This window comes from Amia ocellicauda, chromosome 6, assembly GCF_036373705.1.
Source record: "Amia ocellicauda isolate fAmiCal2 chromosome 6, fAmiCal2.hap1, whole genome shotgun sequence".
Taxonomy (NCBI): domain Eukaryota; kingdom Metazoa; phylum Chordata; class Actinopteri; order Amiiformes; family Amiidae; genus Amia; species Amia ocellicauda.
The window spans coordinates 21,240,399-21,267,521 of NC_089855.1; the positions used below are offsets into that span (position 1 = coordinate 21,240,399).

The following is a 27,123-nucleotide window of genomic DNA, read 5'->3' on the forward strand; positions in this document are numbered from 1 at the left end:
GTGTCCTGTGGTGTATTACTTGATTTGAGAATGGTTGTCGTTGTAAAAGCTGCATTATTTAAATATAATTATCCAGATGTCCATCTATTTTATTTTCTAACTTATAATTAGGATTTCTGTATTCCAAATTTAGTTAACATATATATTTTTTTATTTTCTGCAAGGTATGATTTAGACTAATAGTTTAATTCCTGATACTATATTTTTGTGGTTTTAACATTGTTTCCCCCCATTATCCTTAATGAATTACCATAGTTTCCTGCTGTAAGGAAAACCTTTCTATTATTTATAATGCATTTTCCTTTCCTATTAAATATTCAATATATGCCTGGAATCGTATGTACTCATGAAAAACAATGTTCCCTTACAATATTTCAGGTCACTGCTTTTACTACTGAAGTGTCTGTAACTATGTGCTTCTGAAAAAATAATTTAATTTAACTAGCCTTACTGGTTCTTCATAATGCAGATTACAAAGTCATGAGAACATATTTTTTACATTGTTTACGGTGTCTGTGCTTTTTTGGGTGAACCATTGGCCTTCATGTAAAATATACTCTTAATCTGACCAACACAACAAGCACATCAAAATCTTTATTCACAGATAAATGTTCATGAAAGGGTGCGGTAAGACTATCCTTCATTTTAGCAGAAAGATATTTGAAATTTAAAAAAAGACACTTAAAGTAGGCAGTAAATCTTTTATACAGAAAGACATTACTGATCATACACTGAACATGAACACTAACAGCTTGGTCACTCAAAAGTAGCACCAACATTCCTCAGGTGTGTCCTCATCAATTGTGTGTACAGTCTCACACAAGGAAACAGAAATATTCCAATCTAACAAACAATATAAAATAATATATTCTTACAAAACAAAATACACTACAAACTGTGCATTAACATGACAGTTGACCCAGAGTGTACAATTTATGTTGGCCAACAGAAGGACTTTAATGACTACCTATTTACACAGCACACAGAGATGTTTACAATATGTAAAATGTTTAACATTTTTCAAAGCAGTTGAATGTTTAGTTTAACTATCAAGTACATTTTAGAGGAATTTACAAAAGCCCTCATTGACGTGTGCTTAATTGTTTTAGCTACAAGGTTAGAAACATTAAACATTAATTAATTTAATAATGTGAGCAGACTTCACAGTCTGCCAGTCAACCCATGCCCATGTCTAATTTTTAACCATATAGGAAAGCTAGATTGAGGAAAGAAGATGCTACATGTATTGTGCTTAGAGTATTTTACATAAAATGGGAAGGTCGACTCTCCCTTAAAACTGCTCATTTTCTGTAAATGTACACATTGTAAAATGTGTTAATTGCTGAAACCCACGTATCCAACATATTTTTTCACACTGATGAGCAGAATTTCAATCTGTTAGCAACATACCTCAGTAATTCATTAACAGGATAAGGAAACTGAAGTCTGATTTTATGACATGTACTGTATAAAGATGTAAAGGTATACTGTATAAAAAAAACTCCCACTTCCATAAACCAGCATTATGCATTTGTGAGGACAATAGGAGCGCAATTGTTATTAGTATAATAATGTAGTAGAATATGAAGCAATTAAATTGTGTTAATTGCAGAGATTTAAATTCACTTTACACGATGAACATATATATATATATATATATATAAAACAAACACTTCGATAAACCTTTACTCTCAGGTCTTCATATATTCTAAATCCTGTTTGACAAAAAAATCTATAATTCTTCACAGTAATCAATACATTTCTACGAAAAAGTGGTACACACCTGGAATTATTTTGCAAAATTAAATTTTAGTTACTCTTAATAGAGGATGTGAATTCATTGGGAGCCACATAGAAGTATAAAAAATAAATAAAACAAAGATACTAACATGACAAAAGTAGGTCAGGGGGTGTAGTAGAGAGAGAGAGAGAGTGTGTGTGAAGGGTAAGGGGAGATGGGTTGTATTAGGGTTCCTCCAGATCACTCCTCTTTATACATTTTTTGTTATATTTTATTAACTAACTTATGTAATTTATATTTTAAGTATATATTAAGGGCCTGGTAAAAGCTAAAAGCTCTGGAATGGAATGGATAACTGAAAAATATGTTTGGCCCAAAGTAAACTATCAAAGTGAAATTAACACGAGTATTACTTTTTCTTAAGCAGCTGAACTACTGCAATCTTCCTAAAAATGTGCATTTGATTAGTTTTCAACTGTTACATGTACTCTAAGGGATGCATCAAAGGGGCATGTCAAAAAACACTATGAGATCATATGATTTCTGAAGTGTGTAACCACAAGCCATCATGTGAGATGCACTAAAAGCCTGTCCAGTTCCAAAACTTACTTGTGACCTGGCAAAATACCCTTGGGTTATGCACCACTCATGCATGGCAAATTACCTTATAAAACTCTTTTGTGCATTTTAAGTTGTCTTTTTTTTTCTCTTTAGTTTTTAATCATTTGCACAATGCCTCTAGAGACAGTGTATCATTTCATCTTACAAGTCAGAGTTTCTTGATCCTTTCTCAAAATCAAACACAATTTATTCCAATATTTTGCAAGTGTTATCCAAAACAAATAAGAGCATAGTGTACAGTTTCCAAAGGTATCTGGCATATTCTAAATTAATATATTGGTGGATTATGTTGAACAATAAATGATACAACGCTTCCTAAGTGTTTCAGCATATTTAAGAGTTGGGATTGCACTGTATACATGACTATTTAGCCTTAGGCATAGTAGGGTTCACAGAGAAACCTTTTGATGGAGTCACCATAGTTTTCAGAGCATGTGCTAGGCCAGTGATTGTTTGGCCTAGTTTCATGTCAAGGACGCACTTGTATATTCAGATATGGCTGTAGAATCAATGTGATGAAGCAAATGCCAGTGCAGGACGTTCCAACTTCAAATTATTATTTTCTTTGCCGCTTTATGCACCAATCTGCTTGCTTCTGAAATATGTATAAATATATTTGTGTACTCTAAAAAGCAGCTAAACACAAAATATGTGGCCCTTCATTTGTAAATGTGTTCAACAAGTCAAATCATTTAGAATAGGTGAAATATTAACCTATAGGCTATTCATTTCCCCATTTATTCCACCTAGTAAACATACAATTCCTAACCATGATACAAAGTCTCATCATGGGGGGAACTGAACCCTACATTCATTTTGCCCAGGTTAAGTGTTTGTAGACTTGCTGCACGTCTCCACAAATATCCTCTAAACAAACAGATAAAGGATGGAAGATCTGCACTTAATTCTCTTTTATAGTGAAGCCCTTGATTATGCATTTACTAAAACTCTACCGCCATCTTGTGTAGTCGTGTGTAGTCTTGCTATCTATACTATCCAAGCACATGTATTTCAAAGACACACAGAGAGCATCAGATGAACTTTACGACATTAACTTAACCACGCACGGCGCGCACACTTCCTAGTACCGTGCACATGCGCAGAACCAACCAACTGGCTGGTGAGGATCGCAATACATATGATTTTGATATCGCTGAAAGTGCCGTGATTGGTTGAACCGGCAGGGAAAAGGGGCGGGCCGAATAACAGTGCATCGTGATTTGTTGAGGGAAGACGATACGTAGCCTCTTCAGGTTAACAACAGCCAATCAGCGCCGCCGTTGCTGGCGCTCACACATATGGGAAATGGGCGCATTTGTTTTCCCAACGACGCCGCCATGCAGAAAGCGTGTTTAATGTGCTGCTCATTTGTATACTTTGCCCTGAAGCTGGTAAGATAGATAGGGTCAAGTTTAGCCATCGTCAATACGCTAATATCCATCTTTATTTATTGTTATGCTTGCAAGTTTTATATAGATGGTTAGCCTGTAGTGTTGTGTATGGAAGAGAAGAGGCGTTTTGGTAATTAATGTCATTATATTCTCACAGACTAGTTTGCGTCTGTTTTGTCTCGCCGTTATGTGACTATGATCGGTGCGTGTGTATTGTACAAATACCACTATCTATTATTAAGATCCTCCCTGCAAGATACATAAACAAACGGATTGATAAAGCAACATATAATTGAAAGTGGCAATGACGTCATTGTTTTGCTTTTCGGTCGGCAGCAGCCCCTGCTCAAAACATCATCCCTCGCCTCTGGCTGCAGAAGCCAAAACGTGCAGTGGCCAACTATGCAAAACGAAGGCATACCTGACATTTTTCAGTGCTTCTCAGACTTTTACAGTCTAACTATTAACCCCAGTTCTCATGGGACATCATATATAACCCAGAGGAACAATGCAAGGGCTATGCAGTGAGCTACAACTGCATATTGTCAGTGTTTATATCAGACCTGCCTCCACAGACACTGAAATACATCTGTAGAAACTGCTAGCTACCAATGGAAGCTCTCAGTATAGATATACATTTAGATTGTATAACTGGTATCTAAAAGCAATCTGCAGTATATATAATGTAAAGGGTATAACAGAAAGGGTCAGACATTTTTCCTGTGGGGAAAAACATGAAAGTTCTGTGGATTTGTACTAAGGTACTTCACATACCAATATGAATAAATTTTGTTTGACTGTTATCCATTGGTTTGTTATGAGAAGCGGTGTGGTTAAAGTAACAGCATTTGTATCAATTCAAACAATGGTTAATGACATTTGTTTACCTTTATTGTATTTAATAGAAGCAGTATCCAGAGGTTATATGAGGTACATGGAGTTTGTGAATCCAAAGAGTGAAGGCAGTGAAGTGAAAAGAAAACTAGAAACAGGTGTTCGTCATTCCTCATGCCAGCCTCAAGATGAGTATTATCTGAGTAATTTCAGTGTTTTCTTGTTTTCTCACTATGCCTCAGGGTATGTAGTTATTGAAGTACAGCCAACACCCTGTTGTGCCTTATTGTTTACATGTATTACACTAATACTGAAACATTGAAAATACTGAAAATTAAAGAGAGCAAGCTATAATTAAAAAAAAAAACAAGAACTGAACTTTGATTGAGCACATTCATTGATATGCACATTTTTAAGGGGAGGACACTCAACTTCCTCATTTTAATAAAAGATATGGTGTCAAGATGTATCTTATTGAGTGGTGTCCACATGTACCTCTCACTGAACAGAAATGTTTTCTCTTAAGCTGTGCAAGAGCGACTCCAGTAGATGTACCAGCCTGCCGTTTAATGCTGCCAGCAATGAAATGTACCTCTTTAGGTACCGTACCCACAAATAAGCAGGCACATCACTGAAACGGTCAAAAGTGTGTGTAGACATGCATATGAACATAAACTAGATATATGTAAAATAAAAAATGAAATGTAACACATACACTAACCATTGTATATGCAATGGTATTTTAATAAGATTAATGTATATTCCAGATATATCATGATAGTATGCTAGGGTTAGAGCTGGAGACCAGGGTTTAATATTAGTGTTGTGTTTAGAGTCAAACCTAATATTAGGGTTTAGACTGGGGTTAACTATGGTAAGCTTTAAAACTAAGGGTAAGAATTAGGGTGAGGTTGCGTTAAAGCACGGATTTGTGGTTGCAGGTAGGATTTTGGTTAACTGATAGTAGATAGGTGTCATATTTGTAATGTATACTGTTAATCTATATTACTATTTAATGTCAGTGTTCTGATATCAGTGGCTAATTCATGTTAATACAATGCAACAACACAAGAAAGATTGATAGCATGCAATATTATACAATGCGGCACAAAACTATATAGATTTATTAATTTCCTTGCATAGTAAACTTCATAGTAAACACTATACATTCAAGTTAAAAACCTTGAATGTTGATCCAAAACGTCTTTATTTGTATTTTGCTTTTGGTGTAAAGTTTCAGAGCAAGAAATTCGCAGTCACAAGGGGCCTAAGGACATTACATAAATACTACTTCAACCACTGACCACTAGAGGGCACTACAGACTGAATCCAAATGAATAATAAAATAAGAGGTTAGTTTGAGAAACAACAGACCCTATGTTTATGTGTGTGTTTGTATTATTAAATGTGAAATTATTCTTATGTCCATATATATGTGTGTGTGTGTGTGTGTGTGTGTGTGTGTGTGTGTGAGAGTGTGAGAGAGAGGGTGTATATAAATGAAAAGGTTGAAGAATTCAGTTTGCACTGCTTACCTGACCTGAGAATAATAACCCTATAATTAAAATAATTCGCTTTTGTATGGCTCTCGTGTTTTTGTTAATATTGGTGGACGGGGACTTTGCAGATTCCATGTAGAAACATGATAATAGCTGTGTGGTGTTGCAGAATAACTGCCTCCAGCCATTGTGTGGTTGTCCAACTCTCACTCTTGAGCACTCTTGCCTCCTCTTTGTCTGTTTCATCTAAAGGCGGGGCCGAGGCTATATGGTTAGTTATTGGTGCTGGAGTTCCCTCTCACCTGCATGATTTGTGTCTAATCTGATAAAGCATGGGTGTGGCTAAAACATGCTCACATATGACTCATAATGTTCCGCCATACAACTTCCCAAAACCTACAGTAGCCATTTTATTCCACTGCATAACTTCAAATACCTTGGGGCCACAGAAGAGAAGGTATAGTAAATGTATTTGTTATTATTTAAATAGCAACATAGCTTGTTCTTAGTAAAACAAGACTAAAACTAGCTATCTATGTTAAGAGCTGTATATCTCACCACACATGTAATGTCAAATGAAAGTGAAAGCAGTCATGGGAGCATTATTTGAATTTGTGGACAGTTGTAGAGTGCGGTAAAACATACATTAATACATAAAATGGGGATGGGTAATTTCCTAGTCTGATTATTGTATGCTTTGCATTTCGGGTTCAGAGTGTTAAAAACAGAATTATAATTTCTGAAGGCACAAACCATGGCAGCTTTGAATATTCACGTTACTTAACTGTGTAATCGCACACGTTTTCTTATTTCATAAATAAAACCATTATCAAAAAATACTCTAAACATTGGACAAGTGATATACTTTCCCTAACATGAAAAAACACTTTGGATAGTTTTCTTATACTTGCAGTGTGGGTAAAAAAGGGTTGTCTTAATTTGTGTTTTGTTACACTAACATTTACACATTCTATGTTTGCATCCTTAATCCATTATCTAATACCTAGAAAAATGGGGAGTGCATTTTCATCAGGAGTAAAAAGCAAAACCAGTTTGTTCTCCCTGTGCCGCTACAGTTTAAAGAAATCCGGGGATTGTTTGGCGCTAACAAACTGTACCAGTGAGCGAGGGAATAGAGGAGCTGGATTGAGGGGAAGAGGTGGAAGTAAACAATAAGTCAACGCATTCCAAACCAAACTCAGTGTGAGTCTGATAAGCAAGCGGGAGAATAACTCTTAATGCTGCAGACATCACTGAGTCTTAGGGGTCAGAGTGTTGTTGGAAAGTGTTAAACCGAATCACAATTAATTTTGTGGTTGCACAGTAAGTAACAAAATCTATATATAAAAAATGTGTAATCATTCTCTTATGCATAATATATATAATGTATGAAATCAGTCTCACATTGTTTACAATACTTTGAATACGTGATTTTGTTTTGTTAAATGTTAAACTAGTAATTTGATTTTGGTCTTATTAACAGATTTCAAACTTGTGGGTGAACATTTTTAGTAACTAAACAAGAGACTTGACAGAAATATTTTTCAGGCACACCTCCTAGAGAGAACATGAAACACTAAAATTAGATAAGAGTGGGATTTTCTTTTTGTGGACCGGAGAAAAACATTTTTTTTTTCAGTCGCATAGTGGACAGACGGCTATTCTAAACATACGCAAGAAAGATCCAAAACAGACCCCCCCCCCCAACACACACACCTGAACATGATACAGCACAAATAATTTTGAAAGATGCTTGCTTAACCAACTGTATATTACCATTCTCTTGCAGACTTCTAAACACACGTTATGCAAAGATGACATATGTAAAGTTATAGTCAAATGAAGTAGAAGACCAATCATCCCCAAGGTATTAAATAGCATTTCTCTGTAAATCTGAGCCCAACCCAACAAACACTTATTGTAATCTTGATTTGATTTTTCAGTTCAGTTTGGTCTTCTTCAAAACTGAATATACATTGTGTATAATAATTAGTGTGCTTTAAAAGGACCTGAATTGGCCAGGGTTGAATCTGCTCCCAGTATGTTTTATTACTCCTGATAACATTGTTAACAGTTAATACTTTCTCAACCCTTTAATGCTGTAATTGTTTTGGGGGTTTTTTTTGGGGGGGGAGGTAGCTAAATCATTTGCAAGTGACCACAAAATAAGATAAAAGCAACACCCTGTGCAGGGGCTGTCATCGGTTCGGGGGCAATGAAACCTTCTGACACTACTCCTTGTGTCTATTTTTGTTAGGTAGTTTCACAAAGAGCATAGCGGAAGAACAGGAGGGTGGTTGACTGCTTCCTGAAAAGATGGTGATGGTTCAAATATGCCCAACTGTGTTAAAAATGTTTAATTCAATTGGTATGGCAGGACAGTCATTGTTTATATACATTATAGATCATACAAGGTTATAACATAAAACCAAAGATTTCATACAGTCAGGCTCCATGCAACCATATATATACATACATATACACACACACACAATTAAGGCAAATGTGGGTTAACTCCAGGTCCACATTTGCCAGCAGCAACTCTGGTGTTAGGGAGATTTATTTGTTCAAATGTGATTGTGTTTCAACAAGACTTTGTTTGATTTGTATAGGTGCTTAAACATATAATTAAAAAGAGGAGTCGATAACTATACAGAGAGCACATGATACACTGAATACAATTAATATTAAACAAGCCATTCCTGATGACATACATATGGATTCAACAATGTTAAACGAAGACTTGTGTGCTGCTCTCCAAAGTTGAAATTCAGTTCTGCTAACTTAAAATGTTCATTTTTTTGTTAGTCACACAAGGATCAGCACAGTGACCTATGTTCAAGTCTATAGCACAGAACAGTTGTGTGGTTTTTCGGTATCTGTCCAGAAGAGGAAGATCATTTATTTTGGCAGGAGGCAAAGGGACTATAAAAGCATTAACTGATTGAAATAGCTACAGTCTGCAAAATATAAAAATAAAATAAAACTTTTGTTCTATCTGAGGCACTGCATATAGCTTCAGTGCTGTTTTAAATTGGAATTAGCAGAACTATGTTCCTAGAATCATCTAGTTTTAGTCAATATTGTTTTCTCTGAAATCCTGCTTGACATTTGCCTACTTAATTTATTAAATTGCCTGCCATTTATAAAAGCTTTACACAGGTGTCCCTGGCAAAATGGACAAAACAATCAATAGAGTCAAATTGTTGGATACAGACAAGTTGTTCAGATACAAAACTTGTTTGGAGTATTTAAACTAATTAAGAGGATGAATCAATGCAATTGGAATATTTTAATAAAAGAATAACAACACCTCATTCTTCTGAACAAGGCAAATGACTGCAACATCAACATATTTGGTTGGTTGCATCTAGGTGGATGTTATGTTTATGTAAACAAATACTGAGATTTTGTGTAGTTTAAACCTTTAAAAAAGTCTGCTTTGTTACACAGTTAGATTTCTGTGTGCAGTGTTATTTGCATACATCAGACTTGTGACTCATAACAACATTGGCAGAGTATTTACATGAACTAATAGTAACCTTTGAACAATCAGTCAGTCACCTTTAGTACAGCCAGCCAAAGACATGTCCTTTCATTTCAAAATGGAAAACAACTCAGGTAAGGTTCTTTAATCAGATTCTATGAAGCATGGTGGTGCTTTTATACTGCAGAGGCTGTTTGTCTACAAAACAGCTACCAAGAGCTTTGACAGTGGTTATTTGTTCTACCAAAATGCTTACGAGTTGAATTACAATCCCTGCAGATTACAGTGCAAACTGCAGAAGTGCCAAAGTATTGAAATGAAACAATGCTATTTTGGTGTACTTGATTTAGCAGGAGTGTTCATTAATGTTGGTGAGAGTAGAAGAACCTTTATATACTTTTAACAAACTTAAGAAATAGAATGTACGATTACTTAACTCTTGAACACAGAAGACATTAGTACATTTTCAGAGACTGCAGTATGGAGTCTAATTGCATAAAACGTAAAATGGAGGGAAAACACTTTTTCACTTCTCCTTTTTGAGGTATTGATCTTGTGACGGCAACTAGGGTGTAAATACATGAAAAGGGAACAATCTCACGTATTATGATAACAGTGATGGATTTATAACCTGACGCAGACATCCCATGATAAAAGGTCTTGATACCAGGTATTACCTGTTGATAGACAGCCTTAACTGCTAAGTGTTAAGTTCACAGGGATTTCACATCACACTTTCATGGGATTCTAGGACTTGTATTAACTGTATATTTTCATATGCACTTATGTAATTTTTAACTTGTAATTTGTACTGTTTTGAGCTGTAATTCTAGACTCTATTGCACTTTTATAATGCTCTTATGTTTTGTAAGTCACCCTGGATAAGGGCATCTGCTAAGAAATAATAATAATAATAATAATAATAATAATAATAGTAATAATCATCATCATCATCATCATCATCAAATAAGTGAAACCTATAGAGGGTGACTTACTTTCATCGGATGGAGCACAGCCTATTGTTTGAATTGTCCGATTGTTAATAGTATGGCTACTCTTTAATTGGAAACCACCCCAAGAGCTACAGTATCTTAAACATTACATTTTACCTGCTGAAACATTTAAAATTTTTGATGTGTTTTCACCCTTTTGAGATGGAGCACCTTATTTATACATAACAATGTCTAACCATATACTATAAAAAAAGAAAATTATAACAAAGATAACATTAGTTTATGCCTTCTTAACATACCCAGCAATACTATATTTCTTGGGGGATCAAACGCTTTTTTTTCATAAAGAATATAAACATCTACACTAATATTTATAGTTTTCAATGACAAGGATGTGAGGAAATGGAGGAGGGCAAGGAGCAGAAGATTAAAAATAACTTCTCACAGATATGGACCTGCAATCGAGAGGCAGGAAGCACTTTGTCCATTTACTGCGCTGTGCTTCCTGTTTGATAAACATATGAGCAGCAGCTTGTCAATGTGCACTGCACTGCGAAAACACAAGCTCGTGAAGTTTCATGTATAAATCTATTTTTTGGAATACTATTCAAATGTTTTGAGAGGAACAATACCAGATCATTTTTGTCTAAAGAGAAGCAGTTTTTTGGGGAAAAAAATCATAGCTTGAAAAGCCAACAAGAATTATCTTGAAATATCTGATTTAAAAAAAAAATGTTTTGTTGCCATAGTCGCTACTGGTGCTCTTTCCAAAAGGTCGATACTAAAGTAGTTTTTTTGGAGGCTGAACGATTTTCGGCATAATGTTTCTGAATTCCATTCATGAGCTGTTGAATGCATCTAGATAGGCTCCTTGAGTTTTGATTGGTGTCTACAGTATATGACCACAAACTGGAATTCCCAAAATCTTTCGGCTTTTTTACTGGTACTTTTTTTAGTAATAACAGAAAGTAAAAAGTCTGTTTGGAGATTAATACATAATAATGATGATAATTCCATACTATGGCATTTTTAGTGAGAAAGTAATATTTAAAAAAAAAAAAAATTCCAAACAATGTCATGGTATTTAAAATGCATATTTAGGAAAGTCAAGAACAGACAACCATGCATCTTTCAGAACCACAGAGTAATTACAAAATTAAAGCTGTGTGCTGTTAAAATGATGGTGTTGGCGGTGCTAGTATTAAATTAATTCAATTATTTATTTTGATCTTACTTGAAATTATTAATCTATATATTTTTCCATGAATAAGTGAGCATGTAACTGAGAAATAACACTGCTTAGGATTATGTTGTATATGTTCTATAGAGAGAAATGAAAATAAAAAGGCTGCTCAAAAAACAAACATGTAATATACTGTCAGACGTGCATGTGCAGTGTGTATTGTGATGCAAGTTGAAGTGTAAGATAAGGCACAACTATTAAGTTTTAAACGGTAATTGTAAAAAAGCTAGACAACTCAGTGTTTTTGGCTGAAATGGAAAGGAAATGCAGTTTTTAAAAAGTAAAATGTAATTTGATTTATAATCTCTGATATATTATCTAAATATTCATATTCATATAAGAATTCTCCAATGTGAGAGTGCGAAATGGGGAAGTAAAACGGACAACTTCTTTCACTGGTGCAGAAACAAAAAAAGATTAAATAAACCTAATTTTGCTGAGCAGGAATTATAATTTCCTGCCAACACCTCTACTGTCGTGTAATCATAACAAGCTCTATACACACTCCATCTCACTTGATATCTTTATTAATATCAATTTCCTGTTTGAAGACTGTTAATTACCTTCCTCAGGATTACTTAAAACATGAAAGCTATACTACTGCAGGTTTGAGTGTTTTACATTCATATGACTGTGGTGTATGTTAATTACAAAACTACAATTTTCTGTTATAAGCTACTTTAGGGTAATATTTATAGTTGTAATATATACGACATGTTCTTGTGGACCAGCATATGTGTATCCTTAGACCTGAATTTGCAGGCAGTAGTAAATGTCATTTAACCCGACTATAACCTGTAAAATAGTATACATGATTAACAGGAAGACCAGAAGACCATCTTAGTAGTGGATATTACTCTTTTGTTCCACGTACTGAACTCCTCTTACTTGTTATTGTGGAACAGCATAGATATGTGTCGCATACTTTCCAGGATTCTTGGCCTACATTTGTTTTCCTTTTGTGTTGCTGTTGGAAGAGAGTAACCAGACACCTAAGGGTTAACAGACTGGGCCGGAAGGTGTCGGCAGTCTCAGGTATGCAATCTGTTTGGCTGGATGGCAAGGTACTGCTGTTGTGCTTGCGTTGTGTAATCTGACACCAAGGTAGGAATGGTAAAGAGAAAAACATTGTTTGCAACAGGATTTTCTGGTCCTGACCAAATAGGAACAGTTGGTGTACTCTCTACTTCCATACTATCCATGCTAAATGAGAGATGAGAACAGGGAACAGAAATGAACAACAGAGATCCTGAATACAGACTTGCAGAGTTTACACTAAATGCAGGTAAGATATGCATGACTAGTGCAGATAATTCATTAGGTTTTGTAATGTGTTCCAAAAGGGCAAGCATTAAAGATAATATGCATGTGTAAGCAAAGCTTCAGTTGGTCTTCAAATGAGCTACCTAGCTGATTTCATTCAACATGTTAGTGCTTGTAAGGTTCTGCTTTTGTGGTTGAAAGTCAGCCTAAGGCTAATTATTTTAAATTCAAATGAAGGCTTTGGGATAACTAGATTGAAGTTCTCAAAATGGCTAGTGCCTCCTAAAGGATTCACCGCAGTGTCTTTTTTTATAGCTTTGTGAGAAGGCAAAACATGGGACGGGATATCTAGAGAACTATTAACATGTATTTAAATGTATCTAATGTTTATAATACTGTCACATTTTCCAACTGTAAAAACTAGGAGGCGTGGTTAGTATTACCAGTTAGAAACAGAAAATCATATAATGTGCAGTAAAACATGAATAATTATTTGGTAATTCCACTGTTGTTTCAAAGGAATGTTGTCCAGATGAGGAAGATGCTTTTTCAATCAACGGTCCTTGATTATGTTTGGCAGCTCTGTCTACAACAAGCAGACTGTACACATTCATGGCAAATTAGTATGATTATTTACTGTAACATGAAACAGAAGAAACTATTTCATACAAAGATGTACTTTAACTGTTTAATATCTTATTTCTGGTCATCTAATAGAAAAAGTTACTATACCTTTTTAAATAGTTTCTCCCACACAATGTAGTGTAAGATGTATTCAAGTACATGTAGGCCTATATATATGGGTTGTTTAAAAATAGGGTTACAGTTCTTGTTTTGAAGTATATCACAACCAAAGACAAAGATGGTAATCTGTAATTTATCACTTTCAATAATACAACTCAGTTAACATGAGATGTTACATAAAACAAGTTTGATGGTACTCTTACTAACCTGAACAATATAAATGTGTTTTCTTCTGTCTTAAAATATTTTAACAATTGCAATTCAATGACTCATACAGTTAAGGGCGGTTCGCTGATTTTAATATAATATTCTGTTTGCAATACCAAGGGGAAATATGTTCTGAAACCACGTTCTGACAGAAAACAGCTCTCAAATCAGGCTCACACAGTAATCGTTGCTTACATTTTCCACTTCAAATGTAATGCAACTCTTGGTTTTCTGTTGAGCGGGTGTGCAGCTGCTTGTTTGCATGTTCTTGTTTGCCATGACGTGGTCAGCGAGCTTCCTTCCTGCAGCTTTTAAGACTCGAGTAGAGATAAGAAATAGTCAAGAGAGAACAGCAGAATGACTAACCGAAGTCAGAGGCACAGCAATAAACCGTAACTGTAGAGACCAAAGTGCCACACAAAAAGTGTTCGTCTGACTAGCAACATGAACTCTGACAGCTAAACCTGCTTCTTACAAAGGAACTGCAGCTCACATGGCTGTGGAGTCTTCTGAACTTTGAAACCACATACAATCTATTGTAAAGGATTATTTTCAATTGTAGGATTCAACCATTATTTGTTTCTGCTGTTGAGCTGTTCCAAAGGATAAATCATTGAAAGCTGTTTTTTGTTTCCCTTTCCTTTGCAGAGCAAAAACTGGGCTGTGTTTTTTCCCCAAAGGATGTCTGCTGACAGAAGATAATTTGCTGGAAGCCACTTAAAGTTCTCTTGTAACCCTGGATTACAAACCGTGCCTTAAAGATGACATCTTTATGTTTTAAATGCATATGTTATTAAAGGTCTCTGGTGCCTGTTCTAACTGTGCAGTGCAAAGACAGTGCTCACACATGTGCATCAAGAAAGAAGAAAGATAAACACGAAACCACACTTGGACGAAAGCTAGAAGATTTTTCAGACCGTCTGTAATGAAGTGCTAAACCTCAGGGAATGCATCACTATGGCTGCAGCGGTTCAGCAGAATGAGCTTGTTTTTGAGTTTGCCAGCAACTGCATGGAAGACGTACAACAGGTAAGTGTACGGAATACAGAGCAAGAGAGGCTTTTGTTTAATGTTGTCTCATCTTTTGTAACCATCTGAAATTGAAAGAAAATACAACCACAAAAAACAACTTAGGCCTTGTGACTTCAAACATCAAAGAGACTAAAATAAAAAGGAAAATTAAACTGAATAATTAGTTTTTTCACCAACACAAAGCGGACAGACCAGAAGGGGGAAAAGATAAGTAGATAAGCAGGTGTGATTAACGACAACAAAGTGGCATGCAAACCAAGATCTTGTGCTTAGACTGAAGTTGTTACAAATTTTCCTTTCACACCGACGATGTATAAAACAATACTACCAAGAAAGTCAATTCATCTTGACAAAGGGGAATACCAAAATAATGTAAAAACACCATGTTTTATAATCCCTGTCAGGTTCAAGAGATTCTTACACTGTACTTTCCTATGATGTGTTTGGTGCCTGACATATCCTGTTTGTTATGTTTGTTATGCTAATTTTATACCAGTGCTACATTTCCTTTGGTGAATTAAAAAAAATGTGTAGTGAGTATTTCAGACATTGTTTTAGAGATTCATTGGAAATTCTCGACAACTATATAAAGACAGTCTGGGTTATACAAATTCAGCATGCTAATAAACCACAGCTGTTTTTGTTGTAATGTTTTAAAGGATCGGGGAATTACACTAGATTCAGTCTAGCTCAAAAAAAAAAAACAATGTTATCAAGAGTATCACAAATCCTTTCTAAATTTTGGTAATACATTCCATCTGTCATTTATGCAAAATAATAATAATAAAATAATTCCATAAGACTTTAAAAAATCTACACACAGTAGGCAGAATGAGGCCTCTAAAACACAGATTATTCCTTTGTGTATATTCTCAAGATCTTTCCAAAGATTATAAGAATTAAATACAATATGTATGTATACATATTTAAGAAACACTTGAAATCCACTTCAATTTCTAATGTTTACCTGTCCATTTATAAAAAAATAACTTTTAATTTTTGCAAGAAACTGGAAAACGCACACATATTAATATACTCTACAAATATATGAAGTCTACCCAAATTGGGAATGTAACCAATTAAAAAACAGTTAATTTATGTTCGTCTATATATGTTAATCATTAGAAATGTGTGAATGACTTTTTAAAGATATTTCTGAGAGCTACACTGTGAAGGCAGTTTCATCAGCTCTAACCACAAGCCAGAGAAAATGCCGTTGGAATACTGACAAAAACAGATGTCACACCTGGAAAAACATGCTTTTGTACTGTATGTACAACAATCCTATTCTTTCACACTCTAACTGCTTTCAAATTTAAGTTCCCTTTTCCCCCCCAATTCCAGAACAGTTAAAGTTAACAGAAATAGCCTACATGTTTAACAGTATTGCCACTAGGGACAGTCTAGGTACTCCCTGTTATCGACCTCAGCGCTGTATGTATCTGTGGAGATTAGCAGCTAATATGGTGGGCAGGTCGTTCACCACAGGATCCCATGCACAGAGTGGTCAAGCACACATGGTACATAAACGCTGATCTCAAACTAAATAATACACAATTGGTTTCTGATGTAACAAAATGTCAAATCTGTCATTTTTTGAAATACTTCTCCTTTTCTGCTAAGCACAGAGGTCAGTGTTTAGAAGAGAAACAAAAAAACAGAGTAGGCTTAGGACACTTCAATGTATCCCTGTGTAATACTGTAGCCTGAATCCACACATGACCTATTTGCTGTTATCCCTGGTGATCCAATATCCATTGTGTTGTGCAGCTGGATGACCCGTCAGTCTTCCCTGCGGTCATTGTGGAGCAGGTGCCCAGTGCACACCTCCTGCACAACTACTCCGAGCTGGCCTGTGCAGATCACTCTGCAGACATGATCCACCACCCCCTCGACGTGGCAGAGGAACAAGTGGTCATACAGGAGGACGTCACTCTCACAGGTCTGAGTCTGTTATATACTGATTATTATTAGGCTGCTATTATTATTATTATTATTATTATTATAGGCAATTAACTTCATAATTGTATTCCATCACTCTCATGCTTTAAATAAATAGTGGTAGTTGTAGTAGCCTAGTGTTGTTGTGTTTGTTGTTGGTGTTGAACATCATAATTGTATTCTAGACAATATTGCCTAACTAATTAGCTCACAATATTACCCCCAACCAAACCACAACCTTACTTTAACGTTGTGAGAATGCTGAATATTAACAATATACAATATGTAACAACATAATGGGGGACTGGGAGTACAATATGTATGGCATACAATATAAACATAGCATATCATATCTACAATATCCCTTCCTAATAATAATAAAGACTGAAAAAACAGGGGTTGCATAACCTAAATTAAAATGTCTTAATTAAGTATTTTATTTCATGCATATTAAAGTATTCATATTTGCGATTGCCTGGTACTCTGCCAACCACTGTTTGCATGTGCGTGTTGAAAACTTCAAAGCATGTCTGCAACATGGCATTTCGAGCGGTCACGTAGGGAAGGAGTCTCTGGTCGCGTCCATGTGGCCCAGATCCCCGCAGCCCTGCTCGCGTCTGCGCTGCTCCACCAATGGAATCGCTGGAACCGTGCAGATCTGCGCAGAGCCGCGGGAATCTGCGCCACCAGAAGCGACCTCTGTCTCCGGAGTTTCAGTTTCCCGGACGCCGCCTCTCCAGGAAGCAAGTTTGCTCTGGCTTTTGCACATGGACCGACCTTTATCCAGGAAGTGTAGCAAAACACTGGCACCGTCCACTGGAGCTGCCTCTGTAGGTGAACTGTCGCGCCTGCATGCATTTGCGCACTTTATTATCTGTGCTTTGCGATTGCAAAAAGCAGCTGCTAGTGAATATGAAATCAAACGTGTTGATCCAGTATTGACGCATATATAACAGCCGCAATGAAGTCCGTTTTTACACAGACCTACATTTGAAGGTTTGTGCAAAGCTCCCCTGCTCGTGGGGTGGAGCACAAAAATAGATTTCCGGATTTTTTATTTTTTTTAACTTTGAAGGATAACTATCTAGAATATAAATAAGTGTTTGATAAAATGGCGACTACACTATACCAGGGGAGAAATCAGTTGGATCTATTAATTAAAGCAGGTAACGGGTGAGATTGTATTGTCTACGCATGTGTTGTGCAGTGATTCAAACATACTGTGGTGCTGTTTTTTTACTTGCACGATTGTACCAAGTTACCTCTATTTCCGATATATGTTAGTAATCGAGAGAAAGTATTAGTAAGGAAAGGAATGTTTGGTTAATTAATTGATCGATGCATTTATTTGTGTTTTGCTAGTCAACTTTTAAAGTACTTTCCTTGTACGATACACACTCGCAGTCGTCCACTGTAAAATCGGTTACTGTAGTAAAACAGCGTTACTTCAATGTTAAGTATCTGCGAGGTAAATGCATCGCCCTGTTTCTGAAACATAATAAGCCTAATCATATACTGTTTTATTTGTAAAAAAATTGAAATGCTGCTGCATCGATTGGTCTCCAAAACGCACTTTGTTAGTTGGACTGAGTGTTTGTTGCTGATTTACATTCCGCAGGCTTTGCGTTTTCCCCGCTAGTCTGCGTCACCTAGACGTGATGTTTATCCGCTATGTATCGTGGAAGTAAACAGTTATGGCTCTTCATTAACTGCAGGGCTTTGTTGGGATTCCTGGCTCATCTGCCCAGGAAGAGATCATGTTCTGGCATTCCTCCTCTGGCAGCCCATATCCATTTATGTACTCAACCAGTGTCAATAGTGCAGTTTCCAAAGTTAGCACACATCGTTGTGCAGTATTAATAATAAATTAACATGAGCTCCCAGTATGTGCAACTTTACTGCAGTGCTTGTTGACCTTGCCTTAACCAGTTGCAAGGATTTTTTAAATTTTTTATCTTAAAGTTAAAACTTAAATAATGTCCATGCCTTTAATTTAAGTGCAATTATGTTCTTCTGCAGGTTTTTTTTTTTAAGTATTCCCAGAGAGATTAAGGTGACTGCAATGTCTTTATACCACTACAACAACTTTGAACTAGAATAGTAATAAAATACAATCAAAAGAATGATACTTGTAATATGAATAACAACAACATGGTTTAAAGCACAGTGCTAGAGGCTGTGTATGAAATATTGGCATTGCTGTGGATATCGGGCATGTGGGATTAACGGTTCTGTGGGTCCTCTTTTCTTGTGCAGTTGAGGCGTCCTGTCAGAATGGAGATGAAGAGACCATGGAAACCATCGAGGCCGCGGAGGCTTTGCTCAATATGGACTCCCCTGGATCCCTGCTGGACGACAAGCGCATCAGTGAGTCTGATTTAGATGGGCCTCTGTCCTACCAGTGCTGCACCGAAGAGCTAGATGGCATGTCCCCATGGTCCCACTTGTATACGTGGAACACATTGCAAATGGCACTGTCTTTACTGTACAGATATTTGTTTGAATACATGTCTTGTATTTACAGTTAATGTGTGGGGGTTAATGTATACATCAAAACCATGCACAAAAAGAGAGCACCTTCCATATGTCTTTAGCTGTGTTCTGATTTGCAACTTTATTCTAAAGTCTACTGCTGCAAAGGGCTAGCCAGTAGCTTATTTTACAGAGGAGTGCTTCGAGAGGATAGTGTCCTGACCGTTGTTGTGGTGTTTTCCTCAGCTCATGTGTTTGTCCCGTCGGTGGGTGAGGTCATCGCTACTCCAGTTTCGCAAGTATCGATAACATCTCATGGAATTGAGCAGGCGATGGAGGGCCAACACACAGGCAGTAGGGCGGCAGCTGCGCAAACACCAGAGCAGCCCAGGAAGAAGAAAGGTAAGGGACAAGGCGATTTCACAGCAGTCATTGGGGTCACATTGTATGAAACGAGTACTGGATTTATTCTTGAGTCATTGTTCACATTTGAGCTGAGCTTTGGTGCACTAATATAACATTAAAGTGTTGATTAACAACATTAGTTAAAGTCTTTGGGCATTGATTTGAATGCATTCTTTACTTTCACTTGCGTTCATGTAAATTTGTTATTCTGCTTTTCTATTATGAAGACACACAGAGTATGCAACTCCATTGAATATTGAAAGTACAACTGTGCGGCTGGTTTGAAGCTCATGCCATAGCTTATAATATAAGCATAACGTGGCCTATTATATTTGGAAATGTCAGTGCTCTGCAATTAGTATTTTTGTGGTTAGTAGGATTTGCAACACTTGATTGGATACTGGGCAAACTTTCAGTATGTCTGTGAAGAGCAGGCTTTGGTTTGATTAGTAAAGGCAATGAAAATAAATTAGAACGCACTGGTTTTGGAGATAGTCTGTAGCTCTGCTTGTATAGAAGTAATTCCATTATCAATTCTGAAGAGAAAGTCCACATAACTTTTAAAGGGCATATATACAACATGCGAACATTAGCTTTGGTGATTTGTTGGTAGAATCTGAGTATATAAGCAGCTAGCTTTCTATGCATACATCCCTTGGTACTGGTAATTCTTAGAGAGTATATTAAGGTATGCATGATTGATTTGCACAGCATGAATTACCATTGCAGTTTCTTTTGATGTGTATCAGACAAAATAGTAGAGACATTTTTACAGATTGAAAGACAAATCGTAATGTTAATTACAGGAAGAAAAGCGAAGCAGTCCCGGCCCGAGTCCCCAACTACGCCAGATATCTTAGTCAAGAAGAAAAGTAAAGATGGCAAAGGTAAGGTGCTGTCCAGTATCAGAGTTCAATGCCAGTGGTAGGAAGCTACTGCAGGAAATGGGTCAGGATTGAATCTGGTTCATCAGTTCCCAGGGTGGATGAGCTCTGTGCATAGATGAGCATGGTCTCTGTCAGCTAATTGAAAGACACAGTATTGGATATTACTCAGCTGAACAACCCACAAGTTAGAAAATGAGGGAAAAGAGCAACTCTGCTTTTACTGGAGTGGAGATTAGCCAAGAACCTTACTTACTAAAAATACCACAGAAGCAAGATTATAATGTATAATATTTCGCTTTTTTAATTATTGGGCTAGTAACGTTTAACTTGTTACAGGTATATTGTAAAATACTGTTGTTTTGTTATTTATTACAAAAACACTACATTTTTATATCACTTGGTCTGTTATGTTTAATTTCTGGTAATATTAAAAAAAAATGTTCGATTTTCTATCAAACTTAACTGTATGTAAATTATATTGCCGACTCTTCCACAATCTAACTTGTTTTTGTGTGTCATTAATTAGATGAGATTTTCACCAAAGATAACTGAAGCACAATGTAATTATAGTATTACTTGTCATTATGTAATCAAAATAGTAATTAATGAAGATTTATTTTTGTAGTGTTCATTTCTTGTTTTAATGAAAATGCAGAATTAAGCTGTTTTCACAGCTACAAAATGTCATTATGATCTTGAGATTATGTATGACATAAAATCAGTAACTGATTTTTCTTCTCTACCACTAGACTAAAAAAGATTTTAACTTTCCTATTCCATTGCAAGTATCAAATTAACTGCTAACCCAAACTAAAAATTCTAAACATTAGGTCATTTACTAAAGAGGTAACATTAGCTGTCCATAAACTGATCTTCTGTATTCAACATTGTGAAGCATTTAGCTTGGAGACATGTATTAGTGTTTCTGATGTTTTCATTTACTGCATTAGAAATACCCGGGCCTGCTATGTTTTGCATTTGAGCTTTGCAGGAATCCACTGAAGATCAAACTGAAATCTATCCAATCATATCTTTCCACAGGAAATACATTGTACCTGTGGGAGTTCTTGATGGCATTGCTGCAGGACAAGACTACATGTCCGAGGTATATAAAATGGACACACAGAGAGAAGGGCATCTTTAAGCTGGTGGATTCCAAGGCTGTCTCACGCCTGTGGGGAAAACATAAAAACAAGCCTGACATGAATTACGAGACCATGGGCAGAGCTCTCAGGTAAGGCGCTAATGTCTGGTCATAGCAGGGTTTCCTCCAGAAATTAGCATAGGCATGGCGGTGTTTCAGATTTGTTGATTGGGGTGGGAGGTGGGGTTGTTTGCAGATAGTTGACTGAGGGGAAGGGGCTAAAGCCTGGTCACAGTGGTACACTTATTCATTATATTTCAACTGATCCCAGGGCTGCTTTCACAGACTGAAAGCATTGATTTCAGAATCACCAAGGTATAGGGCTTCTTTTCAAAGACTTCTCTTTCAGTTTAAAATACTGCAAATAAAGTCATCGATTTAATTATTCCATCACCTCTCCACCTAAAGCACTTTTTGGAGACCCTTAGAATGAGCTCATTGGTGTTTTCATTGCTACGTTTTCTTCCTAGGTTCCTTTCCCTAACTTCAGCTAGAGCACTCATCTATTGAACGTCACAGATCCTCTCCTGAGTATAATCCATGTGGTTCTAATGAATAGAATTGGCTAAAATAAAGCAAGTTTGGAGATCAAATGACCAAATCAAAACTTAGAAGAAATGGAAGTTGTGAGTTTCTATGAGAGGTGTTTGGTTAATCTTATGCCCTTTTCCACATTAGGTTAGTTATATCTGTCATACTGGGTCTAAAAATAATCACACCTTGCTATTTTGATTCAGTGCTAGGAGTTTGACCTGAACCTAAATATTCCTTGTGATCTCTTCATCAGATACTATTACCAACGTGGGATACTGGCCAAGGTAGAAGGACAGAGGTTGGTCTATCAATTTAAGGAGATGCCAAAAAATATTGTGTGCGTTGAAGAGGACGACCCTTCCTTTAACGATGAATCGACAGATACGGCAGAAGCCAATTTCCAAATTGAAGATCAACCATCAGCCCTCTCCAGCTCATCTTCAGTCAGCAGGATTTCAACAGTGAAATCCAGGGCAAAGGGACCTACAGCGTCGGGCCCCGGTGGGGCTACTGGAATGGTCCTGAAATCTGTGGGAGATGAAAATACTGCAAAGGTCGTCAAGCCCATGGGACTTATTCAGCAGCATCATTTGCCGATAGTGTCTGCAGAAATGTTGAAGAGTTTGCAGAACCTCCAGGCGCTGCAGCCAGGGCAGCATGGCTCTGTGTTTAGGACAGTCCAGCTGCTGGAGAACCTTCAGAACGTCCAGGAGGGGCCAACAGCTGGGGGCCTTCAGTGCACAACTGCAGTGCCTGCACACAGCCAGCCTGGGTACGCAGGGCCTTTTCCTTACCATTTACTCTAGGGTCGAACTTCTCACGTATGTGTATTTCCAATGCTTTTGATATCAGTTTGAACCTCAGAGCTACAGTTTTCGTCTCAAAGTTTGAAAATTAAGCAACAGAGCTTAATTCACAGTCATAATGTTTATTTTCCGTGCAGTTACTCCTGTGTTGCCGTTATCACCATTAAAGCCCATATTATGATTGATTCACTATCAACATATTGATTTGTCACAGCATTTTTGTCATTGTTTAATTAAAAAAACCTTTATCAAACCAACTTTCCATTTTGATGACTTGCCAGCTGTTCAGAAAGGCCTGCTGTACAGTTTGAGATTAACTTTTCCAGATTCTATCAAATTCTTCTATTCAAGTTCTTTGAAGTTCTCCTGAACATCTGTGAATATTAAGTGCATACAGCGAGCCTTTTTGTATTCTGTTCTATGAAAGGTTGTTTTTTTATTCTAATTCTAATAGAGCATTATAAGTGGTTTGGTAATTGTTTGAAAGAGGGTACCTGAGAATGATGTTTACTGCTGTGGAATATAATTGTCACCCTGGATAAGCATGTCTACTAATAAATAAATATATTTTTTAGTGCTCACTGAGTTTTGGAAACATCTGTCAATATTTTGCACAGGCCACAAATGCAGGACTTTCTACGTACTTTATTTTGCCATTTAAATCCAAAATATGATGATGTAAAATTAACATGAAGCCAGTTAAGCAAGTTATATATTTAGCAAAATACATATGAAAGTTTTCTTATCCAAACACCTACAGTTGCTTGCTGATATAAATTGCAAAAATGCTTCATCCATAACTGATAAATAGTTGATTATATTTTTATTTGCATTTGTCTCTTCTTCTTTTCAGCGACACAAACAGCCAAACGCAGATCCCAGTGGTCTTAACCCCAGGCAACCAGCAGCTCCATTCATTGACACTGCAGGCGCTCCCTCTGGGCACATTGCTTGGTGGCAAGGACCCTTCTGTAACCATAGCCTCATCCCCCAAGTTCTTCCTGCAGCCTGTCTCCTCCTGCCAGCCTGTGACGGTGCTGATGGAAAACGTCACCGTGTCTTCTCCCAAAACATTGACGGCAACTTCTCCAGTGGCGTCCACCCCCAACTCATCTCATCAACCCCCCATCGTGCTTTTGCAAGAGAGTGCTAATGTGGCAGTTTCCACCCCTTCCTCTCCAACGGGGGCTGCTGCAACATCTGTGGTGACCTTCGCAGGGGGCGGCCAGCAGCTCGTCTCCCAGCCTCCTGGGACGGTCATCGCTTCTGTCATCACAGCGCCAGACAGCAAGCAGACTGTGGAGCAGAGAGAAGACCCTCAGGACAGTGAGAGGGACAGCCACGAGCACCCATCGTTCAGGGTTGTGGTGTTGAACGATGCCTGGATCGAAGCCGAGGCAAACCGCCGTGATGCTGACGAAGACTCTGGTTAAGTTCCTTGTGGGTTGATCCTGGCCATTAAATTAAAGTGAACTAATTGAACCACATTTAGCAGTTTGGATCTGGTGTCTGTCGGCATCTTTAGATCCACAGTGAAGAGATTGCTGTTTATTAATCCTTGCCTAAAAGTGACACAAGTGTGAGTTGTTTGTTTATTTATTTATTTTTTTACTATGGTGGCTTGCTTAACTTTACATTACAAACATCACTTGGAACAAATTGAAGAAAGTGACATAAGTGCTCAGTTGTCTCATCTTGGTATTCACTCAGGCCTGTTTATTGATCTAACTAAGTGTAATTTCTGAATTGCTAGCTCTCTAACCTGCTTCATTTTCTGTGGCTTTTGCACTCTTTCTAATTTCTAATGATCCTCTACATTACAGATATTATATATATGGATCACTAAAGTCTGTAATGATTTCAATCAAGCCTGAGTATATTAATTTTAATTAAGAATAATTGTACAAAAAGCTTTAGATCCAATACATTTGAATTAAGCTATAATTGGGACATGCATTTTTAAAATTGTAATTCTTATTTATTTGTAAAATTAGTTTGTTGCCTTTTGTTAGAACATATTTTCCCAGATGCAATGCTCTTAAATGCATATTTTTTTATTAACATAATATTGTGACCTATCTACTGGATACTATGGGCTAACCGTCTAATACCTTTTTGAGATGAGAATACTATACTTGTAAATATTGTACAGTATGTTTGACTGGATATAGTTTGTTACTAATTGTGTGAGTACCATTTTTTTTTATATAAGTTCAATAGTTCTTGATAAAGAATACTTTTAATAATGAAAGAGTGGATTTGTATTTATAAAATAAATTTGTAATTTTCACAAACTTTCTTTCCGTTTTGTGTCTGGAGAATCAGTAAGGATTATCTCAGTCGCTCACCTAAAACATTATACAGGTACTACAAAATAATTTAAATCCAGAGTGCTTAGAAGAATTCAGCTGCCATTCACACAAAGTTAAGTCCAAACCGTTTTCACACCATTTACAATGCTTTGCTAGTAAAGTTGGGCAAATTGAACTCTCCTGCCTATGCACTTCTAGCTGTAGATTTGATTAATATATAGTCCAAGTATAGAACCTATATATTCTGTTCATATATAGAACCCAATTAACCTGAATTGTTTCATACACACAATAAGACACTGTATCACCATGATGTATTAACCCCAACTCGTATTTTCCCCATGCTATGCAAAGCTCAAAAATAAAAACGCAGTCCATCGACTCCTACTAATATAACTTTCTTATACTGTGCTTTCTTCCATGCTGCCATCTAGTGGCGTTACTACACAAGCACACCTGGCAATGTATTTTAGTAAAGCATCACAGGCAGCAGAAAGATTTAGTTGAGAACACATATGATGCTAGACTTTTAGACTACTGGTTCTTGTAGAAGATATGTATTGTAATATTATTGAAATCTGCAGATTAAATAGTTTTCATACACCTGAGAGGGATCAACAAGAGCTATATTTAAAGCTAGAACCCACAATTAATTTCAGTGGGTTTGTGGATTAAGGAAAACAAATAAAACCCAACCCAACACCCTGACTGCACTGAACGAGAGCGTGAGCTGTGAGGGTCAGGCATTGACTAGTGTATTTACTACTGCTATTCAATTCTCCCAACTCCAAATTCCCTCCAACTAGATCAGCATCCTTCGACATTGAAGAAACCTGTAATACCCTTTGCTCTGTGACTTCCCCAGCCAGAGCATATCAGTGTCATCATCACAGGCCTCTTCCAAAGGCCAGTAATAGATTGTGAAAATGTGAAGAAACAAAAAGATAACCAGGCGGCTGCTGCAAATATGCCACAATTTATCAAGAGCAAGAGATCTAGCCAACATGTCAGATACTTGCATATCCAGCCTCTCTTTGCTAATGTGGTAAGCCAGCTGACAGCTGTACTGGGGATGACAGCCTGCATGCAACCAGAAGAAAGCAATGTCTGCTGTGAACCCATCCCTGTCAGTAGGATTGTACACTGCTTCCTCACACAACTGCAGAATAAATCAGTATCCTAAGGCCAATGCTACAGTTTGCAACAGCTGCTGAGAATGAGCTGCTGTTGCTGAAATCAACTAAAACAAACTAATTAGTCTTCACCTGAGCCTAGAGGGTCTTTTCTCAGGAGATACACCTGCAACATTGCTAAGCATTTGAAGCAGTCCACTAACCACCAGAAGGAAGTGGCTGAAACTTCTTAATCCATGTTTCCTGTTTGCATCTGTTTTACCTTCTGGATTGTTTGAAGAAATAAAAGTGTGACCTGGCTGGCAGAAAAGTCCACACGATTCCTCTTGCAACCCACAAGAGCTGACAAGTCCTCAGTTCACCCAGCTCTCAATGCAAATAATTGACAAATCTGTCTCTTTCCCTGAAGGAGCCACATCTGTGATGGATGCTTATGATAAGTTTGTAGTGAAGTCCTAGAATTAGTGCCCAGAA

At 36.9% G+C, this 27,123-nt stretch overlaps 1 protein-coding gene across 8 annotated transcripts; it reads left to right on the forward strand.

Moving 5' to 3' along the window:
* Positions 1–5,837: 5,837 nt before the first annotated feature.
* LOC136751229 (ETS-related transcription factor Elf-1) lies at positions 5,838–25,498 on the forward strand. 8 transcript variants are annotated; one of them, XM_066706662.1, is made up of 10 exons: positions 7,889–7,953; positions 8,344–8,405; positions 14,632–15,012; positions 16,786–16,957; positions 19,213–19,323; positions 19,675–19,830; positions 20,640–20,720; positions 21,762–21,954; positions 22,652–23,170; positions 24,058–25,498. In XM_066706662.1, the coding sequence occupies exons 3-10, from the start codon at positions 14,941–14,943 to the stop codon at positions 24,635–24,637; spliced, it is 1,884 nt and encodes a 627-aa protein (XP_066562759.1). In that variant the 5' UTR covers positions 7,889–7,953; positions 8,344–8,405; positions 14,632–14,940; the 3' UTR covers positions 24,638–25,498. The 8 variants fall into 8 exon arrangements, with proteins under 8 accessions (XP_066562760.1, XP_066562758.1, XP_066562759.1 ...); XM_066706663.1 differs by lacking the exons at positions 7,889–7,953; positions 8,344–8,405 and adding an exon at positions 5,838–5,939; XM_066706661.1 differs by lacking the exons at positions 7,889–7,953; positions 8,344–8,405 and adding an exon at positions 6,454–6,543.
* Positions 25,499–27,123: the final 1,625 nt, after the last annotated feature.

What these genes read in the sequence shown, in the direction of transcription:
- LOC136751229 (XM_066706663.1), top strand. Translation starts at nt 14,941, where the DNA reads ATGGCTGCAGCGGTTCAGCAGAATGAGCTTGTTTTTGAGTTTGCCAGC. An exon ending in GCAGCCCAGGAAGAAGAAAG is followed by an intron (nt 19,831 to 20,639) that starts GTAAGGGACAAG and finishes TGTTAATTACAG; the next exon opens with GAAGAAAAGCGAAGCAGTCC. An exon ending in CCTGCACACAGCCAGCCTGG is followed by an intron (nt 23,171 to 24,057) that starts GTACGCAGGGCC and finishes TCTTCTTTTCAG; the next exon opens with CGACACAAACAGCCAAACGC.